The sequence below is a fragment of the Stegostoma tigrinum genome, chromosome 3 (genome assembly GCF_030684315.1).
Source record: "Stegostoma tigrinum isolate sSteTig4 chromosome 3, sSteTig4.hap1, whole genome shotgun sequence".
In the NCBI taxonomy this organism is placed as follows: Eukaryota; Metazoa; Chordata; class Chondrichthyes; order Orectolobiformes; family Stegostomatidae; genus Stegostoma; species Stegostoma tigrinum.
This window is the reverse complement of record NC_081356.1, coordinates 66,505,676-66,527,288: the sequence shown is the minus strand read 5'-3', so window position 1 is coordinate 66,527,288 and position 21,613 is coordinate 66,505,676. Positions and strand designations below refer to the sequence as shown.

The window sequence follows — 21,613 nt, the reverse complement described above, 5'->3', positions numbered from 1 at the left end:
TTCCCCCGGATAATTTAGTAAATGTGTTAGATTTCATGATACATGTAGCTTACAGAAGAGCAAGTGTGACGGCCAAATAAAATTTCATCCTCAATTTTCTGACAACTACTTACAAATCACTGAAAGGTAATGCTTCTATAATTGATAAATTAACATACTAAATACAACTAGCAGCATACAAAGTTAATTTCAAAACATTTAGTTCCAAACTAATTGTTTGAGAACAAAATATCAATTCCAAAAAATATTCCAAAAAAATGAAAAGCAATTCTATTAAAGTTTACGTAAATTTTAAATCATTACAATTAAACACTAGATAATGCATTTTTTTTAGCTTTGAATTTTACTGAACTTGAAAATTTCCATAACATGGAGTCAAAACCTATTCTGTTTAAAATTTGGTTCAATAATACTTTGATGAAAACATCTAAATTCCATCACAGACAGAAGCTGCTCCATTGTCATATCCTCCACTTTCTTTGAGGAGGACAAGGTTCAGTATCTACCAATATTCTGCCACTCAAACAATAATAGATTAATAAGTGAGCAAATCACCCTGATCATATACAGCTAGTTTGCTGTCACTTCACCAATCTGCTTAGTTCATATATAAAAATAAAGGTAAAATAAAACACAATCTGCAGAATAATGGTCACCTACAAAGAGTCTTCAAGGTGCTTTCTTTATCAGGTTTTGCACTTTGCACGAAGTATTTGTGTTGTCTATATAAGGAAATAGGTGGAAAAGCATCAGAGGAACATAATTTAAAATACTACTAGTGCTTCTGTTACATTTAATATTGATGTAGTACATATACAAAAGCAGATACCATCATGTTCACATTTTACATTGCTATGGCTATACCTTAAGGAATCAAAGCAGTTGTGATCATTATTTCTGGAGGAAACAGAACTGAAATACAAAGAAGATTTTTCCTCAAATATACATCCATTGATTTGGCAGCATCAATTTATGCACTTGTGGTTTAAAAACTGAAACATCGTCGTATAGCTTATGATGTGCGAATCTGGCTTTATTAATTCCTGAGGCTGATTCAAATGTTAAAATATTTGATGCTCATACCCTACAACATACATGCACATATACACACACTCTATTTATAGAAGTTTAAAATGTATAGATACATATGTTCTTAAATATACTTGCAATATTAATTGCAAAAAAAAATCAGATTACTCACCAAGATTTATCCATATGCCTCCATGTTTCAGAATCTTCCATATCGTTTCAATATAATCAACAACATTATGTGCTGTGTCAATGAAGAAACATGTTGCTACACAATCCCATGTGTCTGTTGATACAAAAATGCTGAAGTTATTTTACACTTGTGTAACATGAGTTGTGAAAATATTTCTTCCGTGCTTATAAGAAACTCCAAGACAAAGATGATAAGGTTTAGATTCAGCTGCACCCCAGCAAATCTCTAATATATAGATATCTAAAGATTACCAAATCAGTTATGAGCACTATTAGCAGAATTTTCTTGGCCAGGGAGTTGTTGAAAGGCAGGGGCCCACTGCTTTTTAGCTGTGTCCTTAAAGGAATAGCTTCTGGAAATAAGTCGTATCCATAATGGTATGAATATACTGATGTCCTTCTTTCATCTTTGTTAATGGTCTCTCACAATGTACAAACAGAGCCAGAGAGTCATGGAAACAGACCCTTTGATCCAATTCATCCAGGCCGACCAAGTTTCCCAAACTAACCTAATCTCATTTGCCTATATTTCTCTAAACCATTCCTATTTGTGTACCTATCCAAATGTCTTTCAAATGTTGTCAGTGTACCTGCATCTACCGCTTCATCTGGCAGTTCATTCCACATTCGAACCACCTTGTGTACGAAGAAGTTACCCCTCAGGTTCTTTTTAAATCTTTCTCCTCTCACCTTAAAAATATGGCGCCTAGTTTTGAACTCCCCCACCCTAGGGAAAAGACCCTTGTCATTCACCTTATCTATGCCCCTCATGATTTCATAAAGTCTTTAAAGGTCACTTCTCAAACTGCTATGCTTCAGTGAAAAAGTCCCGGCCTATCTATAGAACTCAAACCCTCCAGTCCTGGCAACTCCCTCATAAATCTTTTCTGAAACCCCTCTAATTTAATAATATCCTTCTAATAGCAGGGCAACCAGAACCGTATGCAATGGCCTCACCAACGTCCTATACAACCTGAATTGGACATCCCAACTCCTATACTCAAAAGTTTGAGCAATGAAGGCAAGCATGCTAAACTGCTTCTTAACAAACCTGTTTACTAGGGACGGAACTTTCAAAGAATTGAGCATCTGAACCCCTAGGTCTCTCTGTTTGTCAACAGGTATTGGAATGCTACACACTTAACTCAAGAAATGTAATTCAACAACACTCAAGAGGTTTGATGCCATCCAAGGCAAAGCAAAGCAAACCTTTTGATTTGCATCTCATCTACCAGCTTCAACATTCATTTCCCCCACTGTCAGTGCAGAGTGTCTGCAGTGCGTACCATCTACACAATGCAATGCAGCAACTCTGTCTCCTTCAATAATACCAGTTAAACATGCAATATCTACCACCTAGATGGTTGAGGGCAGCGGATACATGGGAACACACCATCACCAAAATGGAACCATAATCACTGCTCCTTCATGTCACTTGGTCGAAAACAATTAACTCCCTAACAGCACTTTGGGTGTAAGAGCACAAAATGAAGTGGTTCAAGAACACTCTTCACCATCTTCTCAAGGCCAATTAGGGATGGGCTGTAAATGCCGGTCTAGACTGTGAAGCCTAGAATCTGAGAAGGATCAAAATATTTAACTGGGAAGCAGACAACTAAGATTCAAATGCAGGTCCAACAACTGTCAGTGACACCATCCAAAACAAAGCAGGCGATTCTGATTGTGGATGTGGGGCCGATCACTTCCTCCACCATCGAGGCACAGTGGTAGCAGTAGATTCCATACGCAAGATGCATTTCAAAAATTCAACCAGGCTCCATAGACAGCAGCTTTTAAATCCATGACTGCTACCATCTAAAGGACATGCGCAGCTGATACATGGGGTCACCACCACGTGCAAAATCCTCTCCAAAGCACTCACCATTCTGAACTTAGGGGGACATTGCTGTTCATTGGTGGTCACAGAGACAAAATCCTACTATTCTCTTTCCAACAGCATTATGGATGCACCTAGACCACATGGACTGCAGCAGCTCAAGAAAGCAGCTTAACACAATCTTCACAAGGCCAGTAGCAATAGATTATAATGCTGGCACAGCTAGATAGGCCTACAGCTTAGAAAAAATACATTTTAAAAATGCGTAGGCAATTCTAATCTTTATATTGATTAGATAACTTCAAATGGAAGAGGTGCCTGATAAATAATTTTGGAGTGTATTCAGAGAAGTTTCTTAGAATATTATCTTTTTGAACAAACAGGGAGTAGACTAGTTTATACTGGTAATATATAATGAGACAGAATTAATTAATGACCATGAGAGAAAAGGTAGGGAAAACAAAATTGCTGCACTGGGTGCCATCTTCCAAAGTTGTCTAATTTCTAGAAAGCTCCTAGCAGATTAGAAAGTTGCAGAAGTAACATCTCTTTAAAAAGTTAGGGAAACAGAAAGTAAAAAGCTACAAGCCAGTTAATCTAATAGCTAGAAAATGCTAAAATGAATTACTTAGGAATGGAAATGGTGAAGATAAGAAGGTTGAAATTTTTGGGGCCAAGGTACATACAAAATACAGCCCATAGCAGCAAAGTTACTTCAAAGGATGTCTGGAAATAATGAAACCAAAAAAAAGGAAAAAAATTGAGTGCATCACCGAAAGACAGCGATTAACGATCAGGAACTTCTCCCTGTTTGATTGGCTACTTCGGAGTACAATATAGTCAGGCAATTAAAAGTTACTAAAACCATTTGTGTTTATGAGGCACCTTTAACATAATCATATGTCCCACGGTACTTCAGAGAAATTAAAAGCAAAGTATGGCACAAAACTACATATGTAGAAATTGGGACAGATGACCAACAGCCTCAATGTTACAGAGATAGTATGAACTGCTGATGCTGGAGAATCTGAGATAACACGGTGTGAAGCTGGATGAACACAGCAGGCCAAGCAGCATCAAGGAGCAGGAAAGCTTGACATTTCGGGTCAAACGTTCCTGCTCCTCTGATGCTGCTTGGCCTGCTGTGTTCATCCAATTTCACACCGTGTTATTTCAGCCTCATCAATGTGGCAGGTTTTAAGGAGTTTCTTGAAGATAAAAACAAATCAACTGCAGAGTCAGAGAAGATTAGGGAAGGAATTCTACTGATTAGCATTGGGGGACACAGCTAAGAATGGTACAGTAATTAAAACTGGGATGTTCAAGAGGATGAATGCAGCAATCAAGGAGAGCTGTGAAGCTGGAGGGGATCACAAATTTCAGAGGCGGGGTTGGTGGTGGTGTCAGAGGCACCCCATGGAAAGATGGCATTAGCAGATCAGATCCAGTTAAGATGGAGAAACTGTGAAAATGCAGTCAGAATCATACAGCATGCAAAAGACCCTTCAGTCCAACTCGTCCATGCTGACCAGACATCCCAATCTGACACAGTCCCAATTGCTGGAATTTGGCAAGTATCACTCTAAAACCTTCCTGTTCATGTACCCATCCTGACAAGAAGCATGGATTGAGGAAATGTAGTCAAGGTAACTGAGGGAGTCACTGGCTTGTAGTGGTATTGGCAGATAACTTAATCCAGAAATGGAGACAGGGAAGTCATGGAAGATTCATACAGGGATGATGTGAAAGTGAGATCTAATGGACATTCGAATCAAAATCATTTTTTTTTTCAAATGCCACGTAAGATCAAGCTGAGCAGTGATTATGTTCTTGGCAGAGTGAAGAAAAAGTAACAGGATACTCTCAGCAGGACTGGAACATGGCATGTTCTACATACCCCACGAAGAGACAAATATAACTGGGCCCAAGTGCATACCCATAGTCACTCTGACTGGAAGAAATCAGGTCAAGTTAAAGGAGGAATTGTTCAAAGTGCAAACTAGCTTGGCCAAGTAGAAGTGTTTGGTGGTAAATGAGGACTGTCAAGGCCTCCTTTTGGGGAGCAAATGGAAAGTTTTCAGACGAATCTAATGCACTTGTTGTGCAGAGGGATTGCGTGTCATTGCTTTAATTTGAGCATTAATTCATTTCTCCTCCAGGTATGACCACTTGAAAAATTTAAATTTCACCACATGCCACCAAGGGATTTTAATTCCTACTTCCATAACATTAGCCTACACCTTTGGATCATTCGTTCAGTAATAATATCACCATGCCACTATTTCCCTATAATATTATCCTCTTTTTACTTAGATCATCTTTGAACTGTACAAATTCTGAATTCTGTGAGCTGTATTAATGCAGTAATATATTGATCAATGGGCTCTTTCTCACCTTGCACCTTAATAAGGAACACCATTCATCAGCTGCATTCATAAGAGCTCAAAGTGTTTTTTTTGAGGCATTCAAAACATTTGCAGTTTGCTTGTCTTAACTTTAGAGAGATCTTTCGAAAAAGACATCTTCCAACAGTGATAAGACTGTAGAATTCTTTACCCCAGAGAACATCTCAAGTGGGTCTATGAAAGATTGAGTAGATGCAAGCCCAAGGTGGATACTCTTTTGGATTCTAGTGAAAATCAAGTGATGTACGAATCCGAAGGAAAGCAGAACTGAGGTTGAAGATCAACCATGATCTTACTGTTTGATGGACCAAGCTCAAGAAGCCTTATGGCTTACTCAAGCTCCTATTTTTTATGCAATTATACAGAATCTCCTGCTCTTATTTCTTATAGAGCTGTATAGAATGTAGATAATTATATTAATTTGCCACAACTAGAAATACATTGCATAAAAGGGATTGCCTTTTTTTGTCAGTGGCCTACAACTGTAGCTGTTACATTATGAGAACTGAGTAAAAGCACTCATAATAAATTGATCAAATAGAAATATAAGCAATTGTGAAGTGGAATTCAAAGGTTGAACTGAAGATGTTTTGATTGCACTGTAACTCAAAGCTAAAAACAGCAAATTTTTAAAACATTGCATTTTAAATCTAGAGCTTTACTACACAAACCAAGTTTAAAAGTTGAAATAATTGCCGAGATTGGTTGGCTCGCTGAGCTGGTTTGTTGTTCTGCAGATATTTCATTACCATGCTTGGTAACACTCTCAGTGCAGCCTCTGATGAAGCGTCGGTGTGTTTTCCCGCCTGGTTTTTAAACTCTGGGGTCCGTTGCGATGGATTGGCTCACTTCTGGGTTTCCTCCGTAGTGGAATGTATATGAGGTCGAGTTCAATGTGTTTATTAATAGCCTGCTTCGTGGAGTGCCATGCTTCCAGGAATTTTCGTACTTGTCTCTGCCTAGCCTGTCCCAGGATCGTGGTGTTGTCCCAGTCGAAATCATGGTTCTCCTTGATCAAGACCAACAACACGATCCTGGGACAGGCGAGGCAGAGACAAGCATGAGAATTCCTGGAAGCATGGCACTCCACGAAGCAGGCTATTAATAAACACATTGAACTCGACCTCATATACATTCCACTACGGAGGAAACCCAGAAGTGAGCCAATCCATCGCAACGGACCCCAGAGTTTAAAAACCAGGCTGGAAAACACACCGACGCTTTAGCAGAGGCTGCACTGAGGATGTTACCAAGCACAGCAACAAAACATCTGTGGAACAACAAACCAACTCGGCAAGCCAACCAACCTCAACAGCCACAACCCAAGCTACAGATCTGCTCCAAAACCTTAGTTGAAGTAATTTTTAACACAACAACTGATTTATGATCCCTTATTAAAAACTGTATTCCTATTATAAATGTACTAAGTAAAAAGTGCAAATCAGTCTAAATAATAATGCTGACAAAATGCCAATAATGATTTACTTACTTGGCTCTGTATAGATCTCCTGGAAATCTCCAGCTGTCATAGAAAAGTTAGCGTGAGATGGGAGACTATGAGAGTTGACATCTGGAAAATGAACTGGTCGAATCTGATCAGCTGATCGCTTGTTGTTACTAAATTGATGTATCCAGGGGTACAGTGTCATTGTGTTCACTCCAGTACATCTTTAAAAAAAAGAATTAGACACTTTAATGCACACAAAAAATTTATATTTTCTAAACAAACAAACGTTAAGTGGTGAAAATCCAACAAAAGCAGACGTGTTGGAAATACACAAATCAGTCGGAATAAAGAGGCAAAGCAAGTTAATATTTCAAGTCAGACTGTTGAAAGATTAATGAAATGGGCACAACCTATATTTTCTGTAATAAATTCTGTTTAGCCTGCCTTGTAATCCAACATGTTCTGTTTTGTTTAAAATAAATCAGACAGTTTTAATAATTTTAAACTAGAAAATATTTTTAAGACTACACACTCTACAGCAAGTGCAGCTCAAATTCTGAAGTCAGTCTTTACCTGTTGAGTACAAAATGTGAACAGAAGAGCATGTATAGACTCCACTCATTACCCTGGCAGCTATAACCCAATCTAGCAATTTCCCAGGCTAGTCTTCCAAGTCCTGCTCCTGGTACAAGAATGTTCATGTCAGAAGGATTGCTGTATTGAGAAAGCAATATATATTGTAACAATTAATTCCATATGCAAAATCTCAGCTGGGAAATTAAACAACGATCAAGTATCACAGAATAGAAGTAAGCAAGAGGTGCTAGAGTACACTATTCAGCCCCTCGGGCCAAACCTGCCATTCAACAGATCGTGGCTGATCTGCCTCAGGCCTCAACTCCTCTTTTGTGCCATCTCCTCAAAGCCCTCAACTCCCCAATATTTCAAAACTACAATCACCTTCTTTTTAAATACTTTCCAGTGATCAAGCCTCCACAGGTCTGTGGGGTAGAAAATGCCAGACATTCATTACTCTCTGGAAGAAGGAATTCCTCAGTTTTAAATAAGTTCCCTTACTCTATAACTATATTCCCTAATTCAAGACATCCCCATTAACGGAAACATCTTTCCAATACCTAACCTGTCAAGCCTTGACAAAAACTTATATGCTTCAATAAGATCACTCTTTATTCTTTCAAGCAAATGAATAAAGGCCTAATCCGTTTAGTCGTTCTTGAAAGTCAATGCCTTCATCCTGGGAATCATCCCTGTGAATCTCTTCTGAATCGTCTCCAAAGTTAGTTTATCTTTTCTTAAATACAGGGACAATAACTACACAGTAACAATTAAATGCTTTAAATGGATTAGTCACGTTTTGTATCTTACTATGTCACTGACAATTACAAATGAACAAGACAGAGTTTTGAGCTTTCAAGTACAAATTAAGCCATTTCTTGCTTGAATTTTTATATTTTAATTGCTTTCTGTGTATTCAGTTAACAACCACTGCGCCAAATTAAATTATCATTTACAATCCACTGTTTAGAAATAATGAAAGTTTCTTGATCAAAAGATAAAACATTGAGGTTATTTTGTGTACTAATCAAGTGGTTTACGACTGATAGCCGTTTGCTTTTACCAGCAACATGATCTACTTGCTTCAAGTGCTAACAAGAAACCATTTGAGTACCCATGTGTAAAAGAAAGGTTTATTTCTAGTCTTCATTCTGTTGTCAGACCATAGATGTATATAAAGTAAATGAAGTTTAAAATCCAGTTTACGTCAGATATCAAAAGCTCAACTATATTGCAGAAAAACAAGAGTAGGAAATAAAGCACATGCATGAAATTAGAAAGAAATTAGAAAAGCAAATAGAAATGCTGGAAAGTAGAATCAAGGAAAATCCAAAGATATTTTCAAAACATATAAAGAGAAAGAAGATAATCAAAAAGAATACGGCCAATTAGTGTCAAAAAAGGCCAACTTGAAAGACATGTGCTTGCTTCTTAATGAGTGCTTTGCATTTGTTTTTACAAGAGGGAGCTAAGAGGATATGGCAACTGAGAAGTATGAAATGCTAGACTGGATAAACATTGTGAGGAAAGAAATATTAAAATACTTAGCAGATTTATTATGATAGTAGCCAAAATAAACACACAACTTTTGATGGTCATCAGCTGATTTTAATACCTTGGATCGTTAAAACGGTTTTAGAAAAGGAAAAACAATAATTTAAGATGGCTGCTATGATCACGTGACCAGGCTGAGCTAAGCATTTGATTCAACAGTAAAGCACACCCAATCTGAACTCAAATTCATGTAGTACAAGGCATTCCAATGCCATTACTGGTCGTTTTGCCATATGTAATTTATCCACATTTCTGTTGGCAATAATGACTCAACCGTTCAAAATGTAGATACAGACTAAACATTCATGATCCTTGATTTTAGTTATGAACTAGGCTACCTGGCTTTGAACAGCTGAATAACTCATTGATGCATTTTCTTGCATTGTTTTGTCTCCAGTATGACTCTGAAAAGTCACGTTGAAGTGCTTTTCCTTCACAGATGCATCTTGGTAAGTATTTTTTTGTTTTGATCATTGCATATTTTTTCATTTTGTTCACCCAAGTACGATAAAAACTACTTTAACTGGATAAATATGGATTTCTTATTAGTTAAAATCATTTTGTTTTGGTTTGATTTTAAAAATGGAGCTAACATATTGGAAGAGGAAAGTTAGAAGTTTATTTGATGTGTAAAGTAGCCCAGCAAGTTGGAACTGCACTCAACTGGATTCACTGTTAGTAGAAAATCATCATGAACTTCTCTGTCCTACACAGCTGTTTCTGGTGTTTCAGCTAAGATCAAACCTTGGTCTTTTACTGCCTCTGATTTATATTCTGCCCTTACATTATCCACAAAGCACACTATCAATTTCCAAATGGGTACCGATGACGCCCACCCATACTTCACCATCACTTCAGTTAACTCTTCTACTGTCTCTAAATCATCACACTGCTTGTTACTGAATAAACAGAAATTTCCTCCAAGTAAATATTGTGAAGACAGTTGGTAGTGTGTTCGGGTTCCACCACAAACCCCATTTTCTTGCCACTGACTGTATCCTTCTCTGTTGCAACTACCTGAAATTAATCCACTGTTCACAACCTTGGTATCATATTTGACCTTGAAATCAACTTCACCCACGTCCTTGCACGGTACTAAAATCGGCCTTTTTCCATTTCATCTCTCTGCCTATCTCTGCCTTGCACTGCATAAATCCTTATCCACACCTTGTTACCTCAACTATTTTTAACAAACTTACTGATTCTAACCATTCCTGTAAACTTGAGGTCTGCAAAAAGCATACCTGCCTGCACCCTCACTCACAATAAGTTTCATTCACTCACTACCCCATGTGCTGCTGACTGATCAACATGGGATCCCAGTTAAGCAACAACTCAGATTTAAAACTCCCATCTAGTTTTCAAATCCCGCCCTGGTTTTCTCTTATCTTTAATCTCTTCCAACTTCAAAACTTTCCTTGGCAGCTGCACTAATTTGGTTTTGGTCTCTACAGCCTCCCAATTTAGAGTGCTCTATCATTGTTAGCTGTTGCTTCAGTTCCTCCGAACCTTTTCTCACTCTTCACTTCATTATTATATTGAAGATACTCCTTAAAACCAGTTTTTGGGTCATCTGCCCTAATTTCTCTAGCTCAGTGACATATTTTGTTGTTTTACTTCTGCGCAGTGCCTTGGCACATTTTGTTACAGCTAATATTTTCTCACCTTTCACATAATTAGAAATATTTAATTCTGTATCTGTGTTGCACTCAGATATGGCCTGTTAGAGGCTGTAGCTGTTTAGAATGTTTAGAAGCTGTCTTTCAATAATTCTATCATATTTTGCTTTCAATATTTCTAGAAAAAGAGATGCAATTCTTGTCAGGCAAATTTAGTTTCATTTTATTATTGCAAGTAGGTGGTTTATGACTATGTATTTTGAAGGAATTATATTGCAACTTTCTCCCTGTTCTCTTGAAGACAATGGTATTTGCTGCAGTATAGCTTTGCAGGTAATACATTGATTTCACCTTACAACATAAGCATGTACTCTGCATGAAACACTGGTAACAGGTTCCAGCAAACTAATTGTCCATTTACACAGTTACTTAGTACCAGAAATCTTTAATTATAATTTTCCTTTTAACCACAGCGAGTGATTTACTATGATGCTCAACTGTGTTGACGTAACCCTGCTCAAACTACATTGAATCTGATCTGCTAAAACCTTCAGCTAAATATGTTGCTAGGCTGAAAAACACTAATTGATATATTATTGTGGAAACAGACCCGTCAGTCTAACCAGTCCACGCCAACCATCTTCCCAAAATAAACTCGACCCACCTGCCTGTGCTTGACCCATATCCCAATAAACTGTCCCTAGTCATGAACTTATCCAAATGTCTTTTAAACACTGTAACTATACCAGCATCCACCACTTTCTCTGGCAGTTTATTCCTCACATGAACCACACTGTTTTAAAAAAAAGTTGCCCCTCATCCTTTTGAAAATTTTCTCCTCCCACTTTAAAAATATGCTCCCTAGTTTTGAACTCCCCACCCTAATAAAAAGATCCTTGTCATTCACTTCATCTATGCCCTCATGATTTTATAAACCTGTATAAGGTCACCCTGCAACCTCCTTCACTCCTGTGAAAAAAAGGTCTCAGACTTTCCAGGCTATTTTTATATTTCAAACCCTCCATTCCTGGCAACATCCTGGTATATCTTTTCTGATTTCTCTTATAATATCTTTACTATAACAGGGCAACCAGAACTGCACACAGTACAATAGAAGAGGCTTCACCAACATCCTGCACAACGTCACATGACATCCCAATTCCTATACTCAAAGGTTTGAACAATGAAGGCAAGCGTGCTAAACACTTTAACCATCCTGTCTATCTGTGATGCAAATTTCAAAGAATTCCATTTTATTGCTCTCTCATTTAAGGCTGTAATTATAATTTTATGTAACCAATACTGTACCATTCATCTGGAGGAAAACGTTTTACAATTTCTTCAATGATTGGCCGATAACAGGCATCACGTTCAGCCTTGCCATCATCACTCCAATCTCTCACAAACTGCTTAATGGTGGACTTCAATTTGTCCATGTCAAAGGTAGATGCTGGTTTTATTTGTCCCAGGTCAGCCTGTACATGTTATAACCAAAAGAAGTAATTTATTACTAAATTAAAGAAACTCCCTAGATATGAAATAGCTTATTAAGGAAAAAAATGTGATGCAAGATTTTGGACTTCACTACTATTTTGTACTCTCTAGCTTATTATGAAAATTGGATGGAATTACACACAGCCGCTGCATTCATCCCTGCTAGTCTACACTGTTATGCATCTCCCATATTAGCAATACCCATAATTCCATATTTCCCTTTCTCCACAACTTTGTTCTGTTTTCCTTCAATCACCCAAGGAACCTATTCTCAAATGCTGGCATGACCTTTGCTTCCATTATTAACACCAGCAGCACAGTTACGGTTAACAGCCCTCAACTTTTATATTCTATCCTGTTTTTCCATAAAACCATTTCCTAATAGCTTCTTTTAAACTGATCTTGTCCGCCAAAGAGCCGCTTTCAAGGAACAGAGAATCTGACTCCACAAAACCCATCTAGTCCCACTCCCGGGTTTAAGCACAAAAATCAATGCTCATACTCCTGTACAGTATTGTGTGAATGCTGTACTGTTAGGGAGGCGTTTTTCAGATGAGACTTTAAATGAAGGCCCCCACCTTGCTAGGATAGATGTTAAAGTTCCCTTGGTACTATTTGAAGGGAGGCGGGGAAATACCCTAGATGCCCTGGCCAACATTTAGTCTTCAACAAACATCACAGTTACTGCATGACAACAGTGATTACTCTTCAGCTTTCAATCCAATTGGATACCCTCCCACTAATTCCAACACTAATTTTTTTTAGGGGGTGGGGGTTGGTGTCACTGTCATACAATGGGGCTCAATACTTCACCTAACAGTGATACTACATGCTTCTAGGTGATATGTAAGTGTCGCTAAGTCCTCACCTACTGTCTGCTCAAATTCACTTTTGACAAAAAGCCATGAGATACCAATCAGAAGTGCGAACTCTGGCCAATTTTCATCTTTCCACCCAGTGACACTAAAGTTAACATCCACATTTAGAATGCCATACCAACTGAAATTAGCTACCTTAGCAGAGGTTTGAAGTGGCAATTTTATTTTGGCTTGGTATCGTATTACTGTCAATATTACCACAATAACAAAGATTGAGGATCATGATTTATCAAAATGTTCTCACAATCATCAATGCTTCAAAAGTAAGAAATACAATGCATTTGACTTGAGACAAATTTTAGGGTTCAGAATTACATCAATTAAATATCTGACCTGCATGTATTGCCACATATCCATTTTTCTTTATTTAACAAGACTGCAAATGTCAGTTTTTAACATTTTAAAAAGGTAAAGATTTTTAGCACTTTAAAAAGGTAAAGTTGCCAGAGTACCAGAGGACCATAGGGCAGCTCCCTCATGAGACAGAGTCGATTGGTGGGTAAATTTAATCTGTAGGTCACCATGCCTGAAATGATGGGCAAGATTCATGGTAACCTCAGCCAGTACAGGAATTTTAATATTGCACAATTATCCAAAAAAGCACAGAGGTAAAAGAAACCCGATGGTTGCATTTAATAGATTAAAATCAAAATGTAAAGCAATGTTAACATATTACATGAATTTACTCAAATATACCTCTGCTACTAGATAGTTGGTGCGAATACAAAACACATGCTGCCCCAATTGCTTCTGAGCCAATGCATACAACTGAGTTTTCAAAATCATACTATGCTTGTGTTTTGCTTACCTCCATATCAATGACTCCATATTCCTTATTTTCAAACATATGATTGCAGTTGTTGATAATTGCTTTCAGGATCTCATAGTTATGTTCAATACACTCTCTTAATTTTTTCACATGAGGAAGGAAATTCGGCAGCAGCTTTCGATGAGCTGCTGGGAGAGAGTGGAATTGCTTTTCAGACCGAGTTACCCTCTCATGAGCATAAATCCTGGAAAGTAAAGTTGTATTAAAAAATGAGCAGAAGATAATTGTGAACATTGTACCAAATTTCACAAGCATAAGAGCTGAACCTACAAATGTTCATCCTGTAGACTTAGATGTTTACAGTACAGTAAGCTGTCATTTGGCCCATTGTCTCTCTGCTGGTCAACAAAGAATTTCTAGATTTTGGCTCACAGCCCCGAAGGCTGAGGCATACTAATGAATATCTAAATTTAGTGCAATCCATGAACTTCTTGATTATGCCTTCTACGTTTAAGTCCAAATCATTAACATACGCTACAAACAACAAGGGACTGAGCATCAAACCCTGCAGAACCTCAACGAAAACAGACTTCCAATCATGAACTTATCCCCCTATCACCCTATACTTCCTGCCTCTCAGCCAATTTTGGATCCAACATGCCACTTTGCATTGGATCCCATGGATTCTTAATTTCTTAACCAGTCTGCCTTGCCAAACCTTATCAAGAGCCTTGTTAAAGTCCTTGTAAACCACACCAAATTCATCATGTTCCTGATCCCCTACTCAAAACATGTGATCAAATTTGTCTAATATCAATTTTCTTTCATAAATCAATGCCATCTTATAAGCCTAAAAACCTTGTCATCCATTAATTGGCTATAAAATTTGTATTTACAACAAACATATTACACGGATATTGATGTTAACCATCTTCACCAAAACATTAATATGAAATTACCAACTTAAGCTTGCATCACATCCTTGAAACAGCTATCAATGTTTAATAATATTGGTACCCCAAACAGGAACTTGTCAGAAAAGTGACCACAGAAATGATACTGAATGTTTAAAGTAGATCTCGTGCATTTTAATACTGGACACAACAGGAACACAATCCAAGACCACAACAAATACTAAAATAATGTCTATTAACAAACTGCACTTGCAAATCCTACGAGGCAATAATGAATAGTCTGTATTTTTCAAATGTTGCATAAAGAACAATTCTTGGAGTAGAAGATAGTAAACAATAAAATATAAAGTACATGCCATCACAGAACACATACATACTGCCTTCAAATAAGCCAAAATTGTAAACAGCTTTTACTTTAAACCACTATTATGTCTGAAAAATGTACACGGTATGGCTTATTTAAAAAAGACCACTTTATATTTTCAAAAAATAAAAACTAGACTTGCCCTTTGCCTTCAATACATTTAGAATTGGCCTCAAGAGAATGGAATGCTACAACTGCTTGTTGATGCTTTCCTGAGAATTAAAATCTATCACATTGGTTATCTCTGCCACAGAACCAGAGAAGCGTGAAGCAAATTACTGAGATGCCACTTCATTTAGTCATTTAGTTTTCAACTGGTTACTGAGTCAATTGTGGCTCACTGGTAGAACACTCGCCTTTAATTCAGAAGAACATTGATGGGAGAAACCAATACGGCCCATTGAGTCAGTTCTACCATTCAACATGGCTTATCTTCAATTTCAATTTACTTTCCTTTTGCTGCATCCTTAATTCTTCGAGATCCAATCCCCCCAAAAAAGTATCGCAGCATTAAATATATACAATGATAAAATATTCACAACCCTAAGGGGCAGGGAATTTCACAGGCAGTCAAAAATTGAAATTTCCCATCTCAGTCCTAAATAGTCGAACCTTCGATCAGAGGCTGTGGCCCCATATTCTCGATTCCCTAATCATTGAAAACAATCTCCCAGTGTCTACCCTAACTAGCTCAGGGGATTGGAAGTTCAAGTCCGATTCTATATTCTTGGATGTAAGATTGGAACAGACACTCCACTACAGTACTGAGGGAATGCTGTAGAGATAAAGCAGACCGAAGCTCTGCCGGCTTTGATATCTACAGGGAAAAGACCTCATGGTACTACTTGAAAGAGGAGAGTTCTCGGAAACCCCACTCAGCTTCACTAAAACAAATCATCTGATTATTATGATGTTACTATTTGTAGGATCTTTTTGCACAATCTGCTTGTCTTTCTTACATTACACCACTAACTACACTTCAAAAGTACTTGCACTGCCTGTAAACACTTTGGAACATTAAGAATGTGACAGGCATGATACCAACATCAGTCCTTTACACCAATTAATTAAATATTTTGTTATTTGTTTGTTGACAGAATTTATCAAGTAATGATAAAATTATTGAAATAAGCATCCCACTAAATCAACTTATAATAATTCTGGGAAATATTCTTCTATGAACTATCAGTAGAATCAAGATTATACACAGATTAACAATGCAAGTGTAATACACAAATTAACTATCAAACTAACTCAAGAACAAAGTCACAAGCTATAAATAACATTTCAAATTATAAATGCACAGCTAAAGCTGTATTAAAGATAATGACCCATTTTTCTGTTATAGTTTGAGCGTCTTTGAACACTGTTCTCATTTGCACATCTGATTTCCATGACCTAAAATGTGTTGCTGCTACCAGACATATTTTAATCTAAGAACTATAAAATAGTTCAAATTTTTACAGCATGTTAGTTTGCTAAGTTTAGCTTTGCATTATTTGCAACAGCTTCTAATCCTTTGAACAATTATATCACAAAGGTATTGTAAAAATCTGGTATACGGTCCACACATACACACACACACAAAATTTCAGGATCTAAAAGCCTGAACTATGGCTTAGACAATAAAGCAGACTACTGAGCATAGTTCAAATATTCAAACTACAAGTTCCAAATACATTAGGAAAAAAAGAATGCACCACAAAGTCAAAACAATCCAGGGATCTCAATGGACGTTTGAGAACATGGAAGCCTGGCTTTCCAATTAAATTATGCTGTCCAAATTGACCAACTGCAGTCGACCTATCATGTAATTACAACGAGGAACTAGTATAATTCATTCCAGTATTCTGTTGATATGCTGATGTCATCAAAACTGTTGAATTACTGGCCTGTTCCTCATTGGTAGCCACCTCAGTGCCACTCAGTTGTGACTAACATTAAATTTTCCCCATCATTTCACCTAGCCACATGCTACAATTATACTGAAAGAGAGAAACAGAGACGCTGTTACAGGATTGCATTGAGAAGAGCACGACTTGAATTTCTCAATTTTCAAATCTTATTTCAGACTACTGTTCAGAGACAACAGTGTTTCAATATTTGTTGCTTCTTCCACATCTGCCGTTATTCCCTAAATTCCGTAATCAAGACTGGTGTCCTATGATTTAAGTCAGTGGAAATGAGGTGACACAGTGGAACCATATTATTAAATATGGAGCATCATAAAGCTAGAAGTGTTAATCTAGCTTTAATTATTAAATGTTTAGAATTTATTACATTTGCAAACATTTTAATACAATTATTTCATAAGTTGTTAAACAGAATCTAGTGCATCTATTTTACATAAAAGACATTTGCCCCAATTAGACTCTATGCTAACATAATTATGAAAGTGTGAGCAGTGTTCAATTCATACAACCATTAGAGATCTCTTCAAAACTTTGGAGCACTGAGTTATTTCAGTGCACAGGTACAAAGTTAGTTTGTTTACTATCAGACCTTTTACTTTCAAACACATGGCATCACTGTTTCTGTGATGAAGCATATGCAATACACAAGGTGCATTTTTAAGATCATTGCTCTGAAGGTGGACTTTATTAATTAATAATTTTTCAAGCTTTTTTTGATTTATTGTTTCTAAATTTAGTATTTTAACCACCTTATTGGGGGTATTCAAAATTAATCCATATCTATATCTTAGCTTTCCTGCCCATTGTTTCCATTACTTAATGCAGGCAAAGCAAATCTAGGTGGAAATAGCTGTCCTGAACTTGGAGTCTCAATGTAGGAAAAAAAACATGCCATGCTCCACAGAAGCAATGGAAACATGGGCTACGTTCGTACCTTAATGTTAATTTCAAAAGTATTGACTAAAAGTCAGAAATTAATAATATATAGAATAAACACAGGGCATTGAAAATAACAGACTGGAAGCCAAGGTCATTTAGAGCTGCGTTATTTATTTTCAATACACTATTACTACTAAGCTTTCATCCTCCACAAAGCAGAGGAAGTGAAATAAATTTGAATTCTGAAAAATAATTGAAAAATCAAAAGAAACAAGTGGAAATTATGTATTTATTTTTCAAAAATCATATTCAGTTATAAAAACACAAGATGTTCTGAATATCCAGAGTTTCAGCATGGATCTCCTAGTTTAGATCAGACGTGGAGCACTGACATTAACAATGGTAATCATTTTTAAAGTAGTCCAAGAACATAAATAGGAGTAGGATTCAACCACCCGGCTCCACATATCCACCCTAACATTCTTTAAGATCATGGCTAAATCTCAACTTTGACTCCACTTCCCTGCTTGATCCCAAAAGCCTTGATTCCCTGATAGTTCAAAACTTTTATCAGTCTCTGCTTTCATTAAACCCAATGATTGAGTATCCACAGCTCAGGAGTAGAAAACATGGTCAAGAAATGTCTCATTTCAGTCCTTCGTGGTAACTGCATCAGAACACAAGAACTAGTAGCAGAAATATGTAATTCAGCCCCTCAAGCTTAATCTGCCATTCAATAGTCAGAGAAAAACTACTGAAAGCTAGCACACAGATGCAGCAGGCAATCAGGAAGGTTAATGAATTGCTGGCCCTTATTTCATGGGGGTTGGAGTACAAGACTTGGGAAGTTAGGCACATTTTTGTCCAGGTATTAAGGAAAGATGCATTTCATTGGAGGCAGTTCAAGGGAGGTTTACTAGAATAATCCATGGTATGGAGGGACTGTCTTATGAGCAAAGGCTAAACAAGTCCACTCACTGAAGTTTTCATTGAAATTTACAGGATTCTGAAGGGGCTTTACAGCGTAAATGCTGAGAGAAAGTTTCCCCTCACAGGAGAGACCAAAGAGCATAGTCTCAGAATAAAAGGACACCAATTTAAAACAAATGAGAAGGAATTTATTCTTTCAAGGTCATGTCTTTGAAAATCCCTACCAAAAACGAGAGCTCTGGGACACAATCCTTGTGTATGATTAAGGCTGAGATAGATAAATTCTTGATCAGTAGTGGAATCAAGGGTTACAGTGAAAGGGCAGGAAAGTGAATGAGTGGAAATATTGAATGGCAAAGGAGGTTAAAGGGGTCAAATGGCCTATTCCTGTTACTATTTCTTATGATCTTACAGCTGATCACATCTCTGCCTCAATTCCACTTCCCTGCCAGCTCCCCACTCCCCTTGAACCAGATACTAAGTAAAAGTTTGTCTATCTCCATGAATTTACTCAAAGTCTTGACATCCACAAATTCTGCATGGTGAATTCCACAGATTCACAACCCTTTCAGAGAATTTCTCATCTGAATTAAATGTTATCCCTTATTATAAAATAACGATCGCTTGTTCTAGATCATCCCACGAGAAAACATCCTGAGTTTACTTTGTCAATCCTCTTCAGCATCTTATATACTTCAATTAGATCTCCTTCTAAATGTTAGAGTACAGGCCTAAACCGCTCAGCATTTTTTCCATTAAGACAAACCTCTCACCTCTGTGAACAATCTCACGAATCTCCTCTGAACTGTGTCCAATGCAACTACATTCCTCAAGTAAGGGGATCAAGACTATACATAATAGGGCCCCGTTTGTGGCACAAAGGTAGAGTCCCTATGCCTGAACCAGGAGGCCTGGGTTCAAGTATAACAACAGGTCTGAAAAGGTTAATTAGAAATAAACAAAACAAAAACCGAACGCAATATTCCAGGTATCTTACTAATATCTACAGTTGCAGCAACACTTCCCTCCCTTTACACTCTACTCCTTTGGTATAAATGTCAAAATTCCTTTCACCTTGTTACCTACTGTACATGTATGCTAATTTTCTGTGATTCATGCATGAAGATGCTCAAATCCCTTTGCACTGAAACCTGAAAGCAACACCTCTAGTTCTACACTCTCCAGCTAGGTGAAAACAGGCATTCAATAACTATCATTTCAAACTACCTTGGAATCCTATAATTTGAAAGGGGCTACCTCTTATTCTTCTAAACTCAAGTAATCATTCCAGTGAACACTTGTTCTAACCCCTGTTAGATGAGTACATCCTTCCACAGACATAAAGCACCAAACTGTATTCAAACAAATTGAACCAAAACTACAGTCTTACCAAAATTCTAAATAATTGCAAATTGACATCCTTGCTCTTAAACACTAATAATCCCCTTACAATAAAGGCTAACTTGCCATTGGCACTCTTAATTGCTTGCTGCAATAAAATGTAAACCTTCAGTGCTTCTTTTACAAACGAGCCTAAATTCCTCCAAACATTAGCAGTTAATAATTCCTTGCCATTTAAAAAAAAGTATTAAAAGATTGACCTTACATTTTCCCATATTACATTTCATCTCGACTCCATGTTCACCCATTCCATATACATCATTTTAGATTGCTTGTCCTCATATCTCAGCTTCCCACCCTGTTTTCCAACACAAGCAAATTTGGAGACATTGCATTCAATTTCTTCATCCAAGTAATTGATAAAGATTTTAAATTTCCAAGGCCAAATGTTAATTGCTATGGTAATCTGATAACAAGTGTACCAACTCAAGAACAGTATTTTTCACCTTTTAACCAGTCTTCATCCTTAAACCCTTATCTTGCACAATACCTCATTGAATTTACTAAACATTCAGGTAGCAACAAAATAATACAAATGATTATAGGTCACAACAACAGCTATTGGCATTATAAGTACCCAACTCTTATACTGAACTACTTCAGAGATACAGATGAAACACGTCTATGGAGGACATCTATTGGGGGCAAAGAAATCTGAAATGTATTCCCTTTATGGAGCAACTGTTCGTGGAAATCTTAAAGGATTTCATCCATTTCCTATTTCTCACCCTCAAAAATGCCAATACTGAGGATAAAAAATAAAAGACCAGCAGATTAACTTTATAGAAGACTTCAGTGCGACAGGGGAGAAGGGAACAGCAGTAGGCCACTGCGAGACAACACTGAAAACAGGGTACCGTTTCCCTAAGATTTTCGATTTTTTTTTGTTTCTTGAAATGACTCGAGCCCTTGGAGTTTCCTGGAAATGACAGTACGAGAAGGATTCATCAACAAACGAGAAGGTCTGAATGGGCATGCAGGTAATTATGAGGAGGCTGAGTGAATGTATACTATTCTGTAGGCCCAGGTTGTGCGTGTGTGTGGGGCGGAGGCGGAGTGGGGCTTGGTTATCAGGCAGATCCTCTGACCCTCAGCCTCTCCCTCCATCCCCGCCGTGGACACTGCTGCTGCCTCTCTCGGTCTATGTCTGGGTGGCCGCCTGTTTATTTCCAATTTACCTATAATATCTAAAAGCATTAATGATTTTCCAGAAGTGCTCTTTCTCCAAGCGTTCCTCCTCCTCCTGCTGCTGCTGTTTCTCCCCAGGACAGTGCGGGTTGCCCTCATTCTCCATCTTTTCTCCTCTCGGCACCGCCACAAGGTTCCCCCTTCTCACCACCGCGCTGACAAGACGGCACCTGGACGAGCGGGCACGCCGCGCGCGCCGACCCGACTCCCCCGCACAGCGACAC

General features: G+C 37.6%; 1 protein-coding gene across 3 annotated transcripts in view; it reads right to left on the bottom strand.

Moving 5' to 3' along the window:
- carnmt1 (carnosine N-methyltransferase 1) overlaps positions 1-21,547 on the bottom strand; it is a 46,714-nt gene extending 25,167 nt beyond the window's left edge. For 2 of the 3 annotated variants that reach the window (XR_007247270.2, XM_048528295.2), the window contains exons 1-6: positions 21,380-21,547; positions 13,840-14,044; positions 11,968-12,134; positions 7,484-7,624; positions 6,953-7,131; positions 1,202-1,315 (exon numbers count right to left, since the gene is read on the bottom strand). Coding sequence is in view for 1 of the 3 variants with exons in the window: in XM_048528295.2 (XP_048384252.1) it covers positions 1,202-1,315; positions 6,953-7,131; positions 7,484-7,624; positions 11,968-12,134; positions 13,840-14,044; positions 21,380-21,495 (922 nt within the window). In the remaining 2 variants the exon portion in view is untranslated. Of the gene's footprint in view, positions 1-660; positions 723-1,201; positions 1,316-6,952; positions 7,132-7,483; positions 7,625-11,967; positions 12,135-13,839; positions 14,045-21,379 lie in introns of all 3 variants that reach the window. The other variant, XR_009445572.1, reaches the window with a different exon arrangement.
- Positions 21,548-21,613: the final 66 nt, after the last annotated feature.